We start from the raw sequence: 13,520 nt of genomic DNA, 5'->3' as shown, positions 1-13,520 counted from the left end.
TCAAGGGCTTCTTGGGGGGGGCGGGTATAGCTCAGTGGTAAAGCATATGCTTGGCATGCACAAGGTCCTGGGTTCAATCCCCAGTACCTCCATTAGAAAAACCAACCAAACAAAAACAAAACAAAACAAAACCACTATCCAAGGCTTCTTTTCTCAGCCAGAGTAAAAATCCAAGATCTCTACCACCACCTTTAAATAGGAAAGCCCCAGGGTTTAGTCTTCAGACCTCTTCTCTTTCCTTATTTATACTTACTCTTTGGTGATCACATCTCATTTCATCGGTTTAGATTATATATATAAATATTATTTATATGCTGATGATACAACTTTGTATCTCTAGGTCAGACCTATCTGAACTCCACCTGGATGCCCAACTGATATCTCAAACTTAACACATCCAAAAGTGAGCTCTGAAAAGAATATGAAAATGAATATATGTATATTCATGTATGACTGAAGCATTGTGCTGTACACCAGAAATTGACACATTGTAAACTATACCTCAATTATAAACAAATGTCAAAAGTGAGTTCTGCAAAGTTGCTCCTCCCTCTTCCAGTCTAACCTATCTCAGTAAATGGAAACCACTTAACCTGTTCTTTAGACCCCAAATCTGTGAATCATCCTTGATGCCCTCCTCTATATCCAACCCTTATCCAAAATTTGTGTTGATTCATTCTTCAAATACATCCAGGAACCAACCATTTCTCATTATCTCTGTGGCCACTATACTGGTCACTATTATTTCTTTCACAGATTTTATTAAACAGCCTGTTTCTCTGCCCTTCCATTTATTCTCAACACACAGGTCAAAGTAAGCAAAACTTCAAGCCAGATCATGCTACTCATCTGCTCAAAACCCTCCCAAATCTTCCCATTTCACCCAAAGTATAAAAAATAAAAACAAAAACAAAAAACAAAAAAACCCCACCACCTCAAGATGGTACTACATAATTAGGCCTTTTATTACTCCTCTGACTTCATCTTTTATTACTGTCCCCTTCATTCACCTGGCTCTGCCACAATGGCTTCCTTGCTGTTCTTCAAATGTGCCAGGAAAACTCTAACTTCTAAACCCTAACACTTGCTGCTCCTTCTCCACCTTCCCTCAGATATCTACGTGTTACAGTCACTCACTTCATTCAAGTCTGTATTCCATGTCATTTTATCAGAGGCCTTCCCTGACCATCCTCCACATTAATTCTACCCACTCATTCTCTGTCTGTCTTTCTGGTTTTTCTTTGTAACTTATCATGCCTGACAAATTATGTATTTGCTTACTGTGTCTGCCTTTCCCCACATGAGAAAAGAATCTTTACAGTTACTGGCACATAGAAGATACTCAATAAAATTACTGAATTTGGACTCAAGTTTTGCCCCAATCAAATTTAGAAAACAAGCTACCAGTTTCACCAAGTTTAAAAATTTAACAAACCCATTTTTTCCTCATTGATTATACTCACCCATGTACATAAAATAATGTATAAAGCTTCTTTGCATCAGTCATGCAGCTTCGAGTTACGGATAAGACTCCCTTGGGGCCTACTGTTAGGGGTTCAAGGGCAGGATTTCCAGACTCTACAAGCTGGGAAAAGAGGCGCTCCACACTGCGACGACAGCCAACACATGGGACAAGCTGAGAAAGTGCACTCAAGACTTCACGTGATGTCACCACCATGGCAATACTCAGATCTTGTTGCTTAAGCATACTATGTCGCTGAGAGAAAGAGGAGGGAAAAAAGTCCTTAAGACAGACATAAAATGACTTTCACTACCACTTCTGGTTCCTATCCTTGTGCAGTAAATACAAGGATAGGAACTAGAAATAGGGCAGGGCAGAGCTTGCCATCTCTACCTGCAACTGAGTCAGAAAGGCAAGGTAGGCGGCCTTGTCCATGCTGTACTGAGTTTGCCCAACAAATCCCCTGTTCTAGAATATAGGGTATATAAAACTGCTTAGGAGGCCAGAGCTATGCAGAGCAAGAAGCCCTGCATCTGGAAATCTACTGCTTGTTCAGTGAGTATTAAGCTTAGTACTCTCACTTAAAGAAAAAAAGAAAAAAACAAAAAAGAATAAAGACACAATACAGGTTTACCATGTCTTCTCAGCCTTTAACAACACACTATGTTTAGCTACACAAGTGAAGTTAGGAAGGTGATCACGTAGAGCAGCAATTCTAAACCTGGAGGCACGGACAGGTGTGTCACGGATTAGTGGGGGAGAAGAAAGCCTATCTTACCTACGTAGGAGCCTGCAGTGAGTAACTAACATGCTGGTGCATATGAATGTTATCTGTTGGTTATGACAAGGAAGAAAAATGACTGAGAACCACAACTGCAGAGAAATAAGCAAAACTCTAGTAAGTAAACTCCACCTGGATGGAGTTACAGTTATACTACAAGTAATACCTCCAGTTTACCACCCCACCCCCACAAAAACAGATGAGAAAGACAACTGCCAAGAAAGATATTCTCACATTTACCATTAAACTTTCATTCAGTTTTCTTCAAAAGTTGAAATAGAATTTTGAAGTAAAGTAACCATTTATCTTCCATTATCTTGATTATATACAGTATATTTACAAAGTACCATACTGTTTAAGAATTAAATAAAAATCACAAAAGTTCACAATACAGGATTAATTTTTTTTTTTTACTTGAACAAAACAATTACTACAGGAAAAAACAAAAATGTTCTCAATGAAAGGTTGGCTACTCTATCTTTAAAAACAGAGAAATTAAATTTAAACTAAATTTAAAGTTAAAATTAAAATGGTGAAATTAAAGTGAAATTAAAGCCTTATGGACATGTAAAATGGTAACACACCACCACCAAATCTCTTTCACATGACAGATACATAGATATACCTGGAGCAATAGTAAAAGAAAGTGACTTCAGTGCAATCTTAAGACCTAAAAAGCCCTAGGTAAAACAAAATTTACACTTATAACTAAAATTTTAAATGATTCTTTAAAACACACACACCCCCCATTTAAAACATTAATTTTTAAAACTATTACCTGAATGAACTGCTTTAGTTGTGCACCATTATTTTGATGCCCATCGAGATTTAACACATTGTCAGGAAATTCCATCACCATCTTAACATGCAAAAGAATAAAAATCAATTATTTTATCTTATTTGAACACATGATATAGACTATTTTATAGTCTTCTAGGATAGGAATAGACCCCTAGAGCCAGATTTGCCACCATCCTCCCACCCTGGTCCAAAAGCTTAAAACAAAAAAAAAAAAGCCAGAAATGGTACAGTCATTAGAAGCAAAGACACTGAAGTCAGGCAGACATGAAATCAAATACCAGCTCTACCACTTATGATTTATGTCATACTGGGCAAGTTACTTAAGCTGTCTGATTTTTAGCTTCCTCATCCGTAAAATGAGACTAAGTAATAATTTTTAGTATCCCTCACAGAATGGGTTGTGAGGACTAAATTACATTTAAAAGTGTTTGCTGCAGTGGCTAATAACAGTATTTAATAAGTGAAATAACCTGATATCTTACATTAAATAGCCTGCTATTTTTAGACATTCCTCTTAACTATGGAATATAGTAAAACTTATCACATAAGTGACTATACATATATATACATCAGAACAGTACCTGGCACTTAGTAAAATGTTTGCTCTAATTATGAACAGAAAGGATACACTGAGATATTTATTCAATTTTCAAAATTCACTACCAGAGGAAGGGGGATATAAAACTTAAGGATGTTTCAGGATGTCAGATGATGGGAACTAGTAATTAGCACATTTCACTGATCTGTGACACCACTGATTTTAAAAAGTTCCTTACGTATGTACCACTAGGAAAGAGCCATTATAACTGGAAGATGTCACCAAATGAAAGAAGCTTCCCAATTTCAGAGATGTTAAAACGTGGGGAAAAAAAAGTATGTCTTCAAAATACTGAAATAAAGTAACATTTATATCTTAACTAGAACATTTTTTAAAGGTATCAAACATACTGTGCTAGGACAAACTTCTATTTCCAGATGACAAGGGCCACAAACTCCTACATACTCAGAGAGTGAAGTCAGGATAAAGAGATCCATTTGAGGCAAAAACAAAAAACTGAAAAACCCCACCCAGTTGTATGGGGGGAGGGCTTAAGAAGATTCCTCCCTTCGCCAAACAGCATCACAAAGACCTACTTCTTCAATCAAGTGACCATTCTTTTCCCTCCATGTGACAAATGAGAGCCTTAAAACATACTTGTAAGAACAACAGGGGACTAAACAACTAAGGCAGGTATAAGCAAAAGATAGTAAGACCTTTGCTTGATTTGGTGAGAGGGGAACACTGGACATGTGAAGAGAGACAAATGAATACTAAGGATGGGCAATGATGCCAACACCAACTCAACAATCCAGAGGACTTCAGTGTATTTCATAGAACCAAAAACCACATGCGCAATGATTCAAATTTTTCTCTTTTCTTACAGAAAAAGAAAATATGTAATATATTAGATGTAGCTGATCTCTAGGCAGTGAAAAGATAGGTGGCTTTTTCTTTATGTGTTCCTATCTTTCCAAAATGGATTATAATACACATATCCCACTTATCATCAGTGCGAAGAGTTAGTGTTCCCCGTTCCCAATTCCATATTCATTATACCACGTTCAGAGACATGCTTCCACTGCAACAGCTTTTACTATTCTATAAAAACTTCTGTACATAGACTACATTGCCTGTATCTCACAGTTTCAAGGATCAATTTATCCAATTTTCAGGTTTATCAATTTCTCTCCAGTTTTCCCTCCAAGTCACTTATAATATCTCCAAAAAGTGGTGGTAATAATAATAAAGACATCTACTATAGCTTTATATATACTAGCCATTGTTCTAAGCACTGTCATATGTTAACTGCCAACAGTACAAAGTAAAATTGATCACTAGTCTTAATTATCCTGGTATTAGAAATCCTGGCCTATGAAAACTGATGAAAGAATAGTATAACTTACTCTCATTATGTTTCCCATAACCACCACATGGTTTAAAATACAAAGAAATTTAAATGTCATGTCACAAAAAAAGGTACAGGATAAACTTTTTTTGGAGGGAGGATAAACTTTAAAGCCATATAATTCAATAGAACACTGTAAGTCACTCCAAATCTACCTTTTAGGCCATTAACATCTTGATTTGCATTTTCACTTGCGTAATACAAATATATACACCATTTAACCACATATTAATTGCCATCATAAAAAAATTAAGACAATTATCTACACTATTTTAAAATCAAAGCTATCTATTTACCATATCAAGGTCTCTCCAGTCCGGTTCATAGGTGAAATCCTACATTCTGACTCTGTGTAAGTAAATTATTTTTATGCTGATGAACTATTTTATTGTTTTAACGGTTAAAGCAGAGGTCAAAGCACACATCTAACATATTGAGAACTACCAGCTGACCTTTAAAATACATATGTATATAAAATTTAATGGATAATACCTGCTACAGGAATCTTTTTTAAAAAGTCAATCAGGAACAGAGTTAAAAATTTTAAAAAACAACAAAAAAACCCCCTCATTTCCAATCATTTCATTTTCGCCTAACTAATACAGAAAAATGTCAAGATCAGGTCTACTACTGAGTCTCCCCTGGGTTTCACTGGCTTGGATAATATCAAATTTTCCCTTATATTTACACAATCCACCTGGTTAGAAATTCTGCACTTACACTAAATAATTACTCTGTCCTTACCTTTCCCTTAGGACAATGGCTTTTTACCTTGCTTTTTTTTTGGCCAATCACTATATGCTCTTTAATTTTGCGACCACAACAAGAAAAAGAGAAAAAGACAAAACAAACAAACAAACAAAAAAACAAGGAAGGTAAAGAGGATAGCAGCATTATTTTCCCCTCTTCTTTAAAACCACTTCCTTGACTTAATCTTCAGATTCTAGGTTACCTAAAGGAAGACAGTCATGTATTTCAGGTGTGGTGTCACAGAGGAATCATTAGTGTCTGGCTTCACGATGAGGTTGCCTATCCCTAGCTAGCCAAAAATAGAACGAGTCATTGTCCTGCAATTACTGTTTCATAAAGTTTATTGAATTCATTACCCACTTTCACTCTTAAGTATCTGTCCTGGTTTCTCCTGACCACAAATAATCTATTCTTAGTGCATCCTCACAAGCTCTAACCCAATATTGTTTGTATTTACTAAAAATCATTGCTCCTTTAGTTTTACTTTTTTACTTCTTCATCCTCACAGCTCTTTGTAACATCTATCATCTTTGGTAAATTATTTAAATATTTAATTAGGAGTTGAAAGCAAACCATAAATATTAAAATTATAACAAATGCTAAATACCTAATCCTCAAGTATCCGGATATGCTACATTTTTAAATCTTTTGTAAGTCTCAGTTAAAAACCTCATCAGTCTCTAGACTATTTAGATTGGTTTGAATTAGGAGGGTAAACCGTGTTCCAGAAATATTGTAACAATTTGACAGTATGTATCAAGAACTTTATAAAAGGTTTTTATCCTTTGAACCAGTAGTTTCACTTTCAAAGGCCTGAAAAAATTTTCAATGCAAAGATTTACATATTATTCATATCCTTAGAGTATTATTCATAGCAAAAACTAGAATCACCTCTATGTTCAACAAAGGAAGAATGATTACATTATGGAATGTCACACAACAAAGTATTCCATGGCCATTAAAGCTGTTTTAAATGACTAGAGAAAATGTTCTCAATATTACATTTAGTGAAAAAAAAAAAAAAAGCAAGATATAAAATGTTACAGAAGACAATACATCTCAATTCTGCACCTGTGTGTCTCTATGATGGAACTACACCAAATGCTGCTACATCCTTAGTCACCTCTGGGAAGTAGGATAAAGGATAATTTGTTTTGCAGTTATTTGGTGGGGGGTAGAGGGTGGTAATTAGGTTTATTTATTTTAATGGCGGTACTGGGGATTGAACCCAGGACTTTGTGCATGCTAGGCAGGCACTTTACCACTGAGCTACACCCTACCGCCACGCAGTTACTTTTAAATATCATTTTATAAGGAGTATATATCTTGGCTCTATTAATTCCTTTTTAAAAAACTTTAAACATTGTAATTTTACAAAGATGTCTCTAAAATAAAATCTGTATTCTGTCTATGTGCTATCCTATAATTCTAATGACACTGAAAAGTATTTTGGCTACATAGCATACCACTTTCCTAAATATTCCACCAGTTTACTTATTTGAGATTTTCTCAAATAAACCTACATCAGCACTGTACCCAAGATTTCAAACCCACTGAACTACCACATGAGCCTTCTGAATGTGGCTACAACACACCACATAAAAGAGGAGGCTACTTCCTCACATACAAGCTTGATTTCATTTTACAAATTCAACTTAAAATAGCCAGTTTAATAAGGAGAGGGGTTTCAACTTCTGTTACAAAAAACAGTAAATCTTTGTAACTGATTGTAAACATTGTAACTAGACTTAACATCTAGGAGCCAACAAGATTCTAAGACTACTTGAAATAAAGATCACAGTGTTTCCTCGGTGTATTACCTATGGACCCTAGGAACAAAGACCAAACCGAACGTTAACTTCAGGGACACAATGCCATCAATCTACCAACGGACCAGTGCAGAGCACAATCTTCTGCTACAGGCATCTTCCCTCTCTATTCCCCAACAGGTGTTTGCTCTGCATTCTTCCTTTAAGTACAGTTTGGTAGCATGGTTCTGAAAGAAACTTGTCTCCCCAAACATGATGCATTCCTGACAAAATTTCACTAACCAGCATTCAATGGCTGTGTCGATGTTACAAAATAAAGCAGTAAAAGGTCCCACTTAATCCCTAATGATAAAAACCCTTCCACAGTAAATAAAAACTGCATCCTTTCCTAAATAAAATGCTATTTTAAGATAGTTAAAGTAAGCTTAAATTTTATTTGCCTAGGTCACAAGTCCACAACACAACAAAAGCAAAACTCAACGACCAGGTCAGTCCAATCCCAACTTCTCTAGAGAAATAAGTACAATGATAAATCACAGTGCAAGGAAATCTTTTTCTACGGAAAGTTTTGGAAATTCATATCTTTGTACAGAGAACAGAGTATTAAAACACTCCCAAAACTTGGGTATTTTAACGTGCTATATGACAGATGTATCAACGCTACATTCACATCAAAGGCGATTATGTGAGCATGAAGAGAGGATCAGTGTCTTTTATGTCCAAACACACAGAATTTTTTTTAAACTTCAAAAGCACCCTGGAACAATAAACATAAAAGGTTGATACCAAACTATGTGCTCTAGAAGTGTTTGCGTTGAAGGGGGAGAGAAGAAAGAAAACATCAACAAATGAACTGATATTAGTTTTCAAATTAAAAAGTTCATCATTTAATCTGATTAGAGTGCTATTCTTTTTTTTTAACCACATAAATACAAGTCCATTATACTTTTAATGCAATAAGTGCAGAAATCATGACCAAGGCATACAAGTACACTTTCCAATATATCAACAGAAATTTCATTTACCTTAACGTGAGGTAAAATCATTTTACCTTTTTTCATGAGAAAAAAATGCACTTGGGTAATCATAGATGTCTTCACTTAAAAAGTTCTAACACATTAAGTCATTCAATAGCTCTTCTAATCCTTTAAAAATACTGCACCTCAATCAAGTCTTAATTGAGACTGGCAAACAGAAAGGCATAGAGTGACATCTCCACAATGACTTGCATTTTATATAAAATTTTTAAAAGTTCAGTAGATATTTGCAAAAAAGAAATTCAGGAACAAAACAGGTCAACTGCCTTTGAAAAGGAAAAAAGCCAAAGGAGGTAAAATGAAGAGACAATTACACCTTATCAAAAAACAGGCAAATGTATAGTCCAAAGCTTCAGCATCATCAAAATGTAGATTTCAAGACATTCAGAAAAGGTTCATTTCATTTCTTAAGAAATTGTGGCAAGCAACTGCACTCATTTCCTGTTCAGATTCAATTCAAATTTCTGCCATTTCCTTTCAAAGGAAATAGTACAGCAACACAGGGTAGAGGGTCTGTAATGCTATATACTACCACCAACTCCGAAAAGAAAACCTACTCAGAACTGGGTTTTGACACTCAAGATGAACAATCAGCTTTTTATAATACTCTAACACATGCAATAATTTTGCTTCCTTAAAAAAGGGGGAAAAGGCTACCTATAAAGAATAACATACCAAGAAAGCCCATTTTGAAGAGTCATGGCCTAGCAACACATTCATTTCGAAGAGTTTTAACGTAAAGATATGAGACTACTTACAACGAAATCAAATCATTTCAGTGGAATCTTTACCATGCACGAGCATGTCACTCGGCCCCCTTAATTATGCTTATGGAGTGAGAGCTGTAGTATTAAGATAGAAAATACACAGGTAGCAGTGCAGCTGCGACATTTCCAGATAATTAAGCCTCCCCGAGGGTGGGTGGTTTCTGTAAGGGATAGGCCCTAAACGCCCAAGATCCTTCAACCCCTCTCCGAGGCGTGTGCTTTGGCAAAAGCACCGTCTCCTATAGGAAAGGGTAAAGGAAGAGGGTTGAAAGGAGGAGGAAAATCTGGGGAGAGGGGTTCAAAGTGCGCATGGAGCGCTAGCTTAAGGGCCCGCAGAGGTTACCGAGCGACCCACTGCAAAGGCGAGTTTGTAGGGCCTGCCGGAGAGAAGGCCTCGCCTAGGAGTTGCAACACACTCTTTCTCCAGTGCGCAGCGCTGGGCCTGGGGGAGGGGGAGGAGGGGAAACAGCTGCCAGGAGAGCTGCGAGCCCGGCCCGGCCCGGCCCGCTCACCGTGAGGGTGTCGTCTATGTAGAGGGGAATCTGCCTCCTCTCGAAGGGAAACTCCTCCTCCCCGTCCCTGCACACTGCCACCAGTCGCGCCATCGTCCCCGACGCTGCCGTTGCCACCGTCACCACCTCCTCCCAGCTGCTGCTGCCGCCGCCGCCGCTGCTCCTGCCGCTGCCGCTGCCGCCTCCTCCCAGCTCCTGCCTGCAACAGCCAAACCCCGCGAGCGTAAGCACTCGCCGCCGCGCAGCACATTCGCCACGGGGGGGAGGGAGAGGAGCAGGAGGGGACCAGAGAGCCAGGCTGCATTTCCCATCACCCGATTCCACACGCGCTCAGCCAATCAGCGCCGAGCAGCGCCGGGACCCGCCCCCTCGCGCCGCTCTCCCTCCCCACCCCCCACCCCGCCGGCCTCCAGTCAGGGTCCAAAGGAGAGGCGGAAGGGATCTGCCGGCCCCGGGGCTTCCCCAGCCCGTCAGCGGAGTCCCGGCTCTAGGACCCCACCCCTGGCCTCCGCTCAATGCCCGCAGCCCGCTGCCCGCCGCCTGGGAGACCTCAGCCCCCAGCTGACCCCCTTCTCCCCCTTTGAGGGCGCGCCCCGCCCAGTCGGTCCCCTAGGCTGCGGTTGCCCAGCACGACCCCGCCCCTGGGAGGGGTCGACCCCGCCTCGGCTCTGCGGAGTCCTTGGTGGGCGGCTCAGATCCATTCCTCACCCTTCTCTGAGGAGGCCTCCCGGTTCTGACCTTCACCGTTTTCGTGGTCGCCTCCCTGACCCCCACCTCGACTCCCCGTTACCGGCTGACGAGGCCCGCGTCAGGGCCGGCCTGGGCGGGAGCGCGGCTTCGAATGTCGTTTCCTCTCCAGGCTCAGTCAGCCGCTCGCGCCACGGGCAGTGGGGGAGGGAGGGCGGGGGAGTGGGGAGGGTGGGGCAGGGAGGGGCTGAGAGTGCCGGGCGGGAGGGTGTGTGTTGGGGGGGGAGTGCCTTCTCCTCTCGCGATAACCCAGACCGCAGCTTCGCCTCTTTCGAAACCCTACCAGTGGGGGTGGGGTGGGGTGCTCCTTTGCTTCCTTCAACGCGTGACCTGCGCCCTCCGCAGAGTCTAGCTACTCAGATAAGTCCTAAATAGGGATGCTAGGAGGAGTGAGTAGGCCTAACCTCAGTCCCTCGCTGCGATGGCCTGCAAACCGCTTTCCCGAGGGCCGAAGGGAGCCGAGCCAAGCTGACTCAGGACCTACCCGAGTGTCGGGGCCCAGTGAGGACCTGGGTAAGTGGGGAGGAGCTGAGGCTTTCCAAGTCAGTGAGGGAAGGGGAGATGAGCATTTGGGGGCTGAGACAAACTCGGCTTGGTTTCAGGTCCTTGACGCGACTTTCCCTGACCCCCTGATTCACCAGGAGCCAGACGCACCACCGCTTCGCAAACAGACTCTAGTCGATACCCCGCCGAGGGGTCCAAAAATATTTTAAGTGCTGACAGTTTTTTGTTGTCATTGTTACACTAGTGACAAATAGCAGACTATGCGGAGAGTGGCTTGTGTATGCGTCCTGGAAACTTCTTGAGCTAGGTTAATATTAACTTAGAGACTCAGACAGGACACCGATTCCCTTGGGCAAAGTACTGGTACTGGCCAAAGGCCCTTCCCTCTGACCCTGTCCTGAGAAGCGGAGCTGCTGTCAGGACAAATCCATGTATTCTCTATGTGCCACCATGTACTCGGTTCCTACTTTGAAGGCTTTGGAGGCCTGCTTGTAAAGCCAAAATAATTGTTAGAAAGTATTTTGCCCTAAGAAAGTCTTGACGATTTTAAGGATCAATCTATTTGCTGCTCTTACAACTAATCCTGATGACAGATCTGTATTTCCTTGTAGAATAGGCTAGAACTGTGATACTGACCTTTAAAAAGTATTTTGGTCATCACATGACGTCTTAGATATTCACAAGAACAAAAAACCCCATAGTGCATCCTTAGCCATGTTGACTTATGACACTGTGTGGTCACTGTTAGGATAGGTGACATAATAAACTGGAAGAACCATTGTTCAGTCCCAAAGGTGTGATTACCCAGTAAGTGTATCTTTGGCCATGTTAGGAGAGCAGAACAGTGGAATCCTTAGCTAAAATTCAGTAAATATGTGCATGCAGGTTCTGACAGGTTAGGCTGTCAGAATATAGCCAAAATCTGGACATTTTTAGAGAATTTTGTGTTTTCTTATAAAAACACTTTTAAGAAAAAAATGAATACTATGGCTTTTAAGATCTGAAAGTACTTAAAGACTATATCAATGTACCTACTTTATACCTTTTAAACTCCTTTGGATTATGGTCAATAAAGGACATTGAAAATGACAGGCTCAATATATAGGTGCTAAATTTAATAACTTTAATTACTGAGTACACAGTACTAGCAAAGAAAGTATTCACCCTGGAGGGTTTTAATCTAAGTTAGAAAAGGCATTAAAACCCAGATATAAAATGTAACAAAGAATATATGTATGTATATGCAGGACATTGTGCTGTGTACCAGAAATTAACACATTGTAACTGACTGTACTGCAATTGAAAAAAAAGTAACAAAATGAGTCCTCAACAGTGTCTTTCCATTGGAGATTACTTTCCCCATTTGTCTGATTACTTTCTCCATTTTGGATTTGTCTTTTAGGTCCACTGAGCTCACTGCTTAGTATCTTTGGACAATGTTTCACATACTATAGGTATTTAATAAGTCCTTATTGTAAGGTTGAAAAGGTAAATAATTTGCTTGATAAATCACCGTTTCTCAAGGAGCCTGGGTGCTACAAATATGATAAAAATCAGTATTTGAGGGAAAATGCTTAGAAAATTATTTTATTGCAGAACAGTTGTTACAAGTTTTAACTATGTATCTTCATTTTAGAGCCGCCACTCATTTATTTTTTCACTACTGGTCTGTCTTCAGCTATAACGCATAGTGCTGCAGGAAATATTTTGTAACTATCTGCCTTTAGAGAGCTTACCTTTCATTGACAAAAATAAGTGATTGCATAAAAGAGCCGGTTGTTACCTGTTTTTAAATTTTGATACTGGCATCGTGAAGGGCAAGACTAAAGAATTTTAAAGGCCAAGAAAGAGCAGGCAATAAACAGCAGAGGACATTTTGCTGATACCTCATAAAGAACAGTTGATGTGATGGAGATGTGATAAATTATCGGCAGAATGCCATTATTTGTCTTCTTTGACAGGTTCCTAGTGTGTGAGAAGCCAGGCACAAAAGTCAGGCATGAATGAGATATGACTATTCTCCAAGCTACCTGGATTTAAAAATGAAGAATACTGATTTACTCCATATATTCTTATCTTCATAGACTATACATAAGTTCCTAGGGAACAAAGTATGTTTTTGTATAATTTATACCACATATTGGATGGTAGATGCTCAATAAAAATAAAACATTGTCATCTTCTGAACACAAAAGTATTGATAGACATCCCCAGTTTATAATTGTTTAAAATTAAAGTCATGGGAATGAGTCATTTTCTGAGGGTCATAGCCAGGATAAGGTCCTAGAGTATAGTCTTCCTTTCTCTCTTTCTCCCTCCCTTCCCTTTCTGTCCTCAAAAATGGATAGTTGAAAAGAAAATTAGTTAATCAGAATACCTACTGTTGTTTTAACTATAATTTAATTATAATAACCACGTTGTCATATGTGGCAATAAAATCGGCA

General features: G+C 39.6%; 1 protein-coding gene across 6 annotated transcripts in view; it reads right to left on the bottom strand.

Annotated features, from left to right (window-relative positions):
- GGNBP2 (gametogenetin binding protein 2) overlaps nt 1-10,716 on the bottom strand; it is a 30,010-nt gene extending 19,294 nt beyond the window's left edge. For 2 of the 6 annotated variants that reach the window (XM_015247147.3, XM_015247149.3), the window contains exons 1-4: nt 10,534-10,693; nt 9,826-10,024; nt 3,022-3,102; nt 1,464-1,717 (exon numbers count right to left, since the gene is read on the bottom strand). In XM_015247147.3, coding sequence (XP_015102633.1) covers nt 1,464-1,717; nt 3,022-3,102; nt 9,826-9,918 — 428 coding nt within the window. In that variant the 5' untranslated portion in view covers nt 9,919-10,024; nt 10,534-10,693. Of the gene's footprint in view, nt 1-1,463; nt 1,718-3,021; nt 3,103-9,825; nt 10,025-10,533 lie in introns of all 6 variants that reach the window. The other 4 variants (XM_015247151.3, XM_072940280.1, XM_015247150.3 and 1 more) reach the window with 4 other exon arrangements.
- Between the last annotated feature and the right edge of the window lie 2,804 nt (nt 10,717-13,520).

Source organism: Vicugna pacos, chromosome 16, assembly GCF_048564905.1.
Source record: "Vicugna pacos chromosome 16, VicPac4, whole genome shotgun sequence".
Taxonomy (NCBI): Eukaryota; Metazoa; Chordata; class Mammalia; order Artiodactyla; family Camelidae; genus Vicugna; species Vicugna pacos.
The sequence above is the reverse complement of the archived record's forward strand: the minus strand, read 5'-3'. Positions and strand labels throughout refer to the sequence as shown.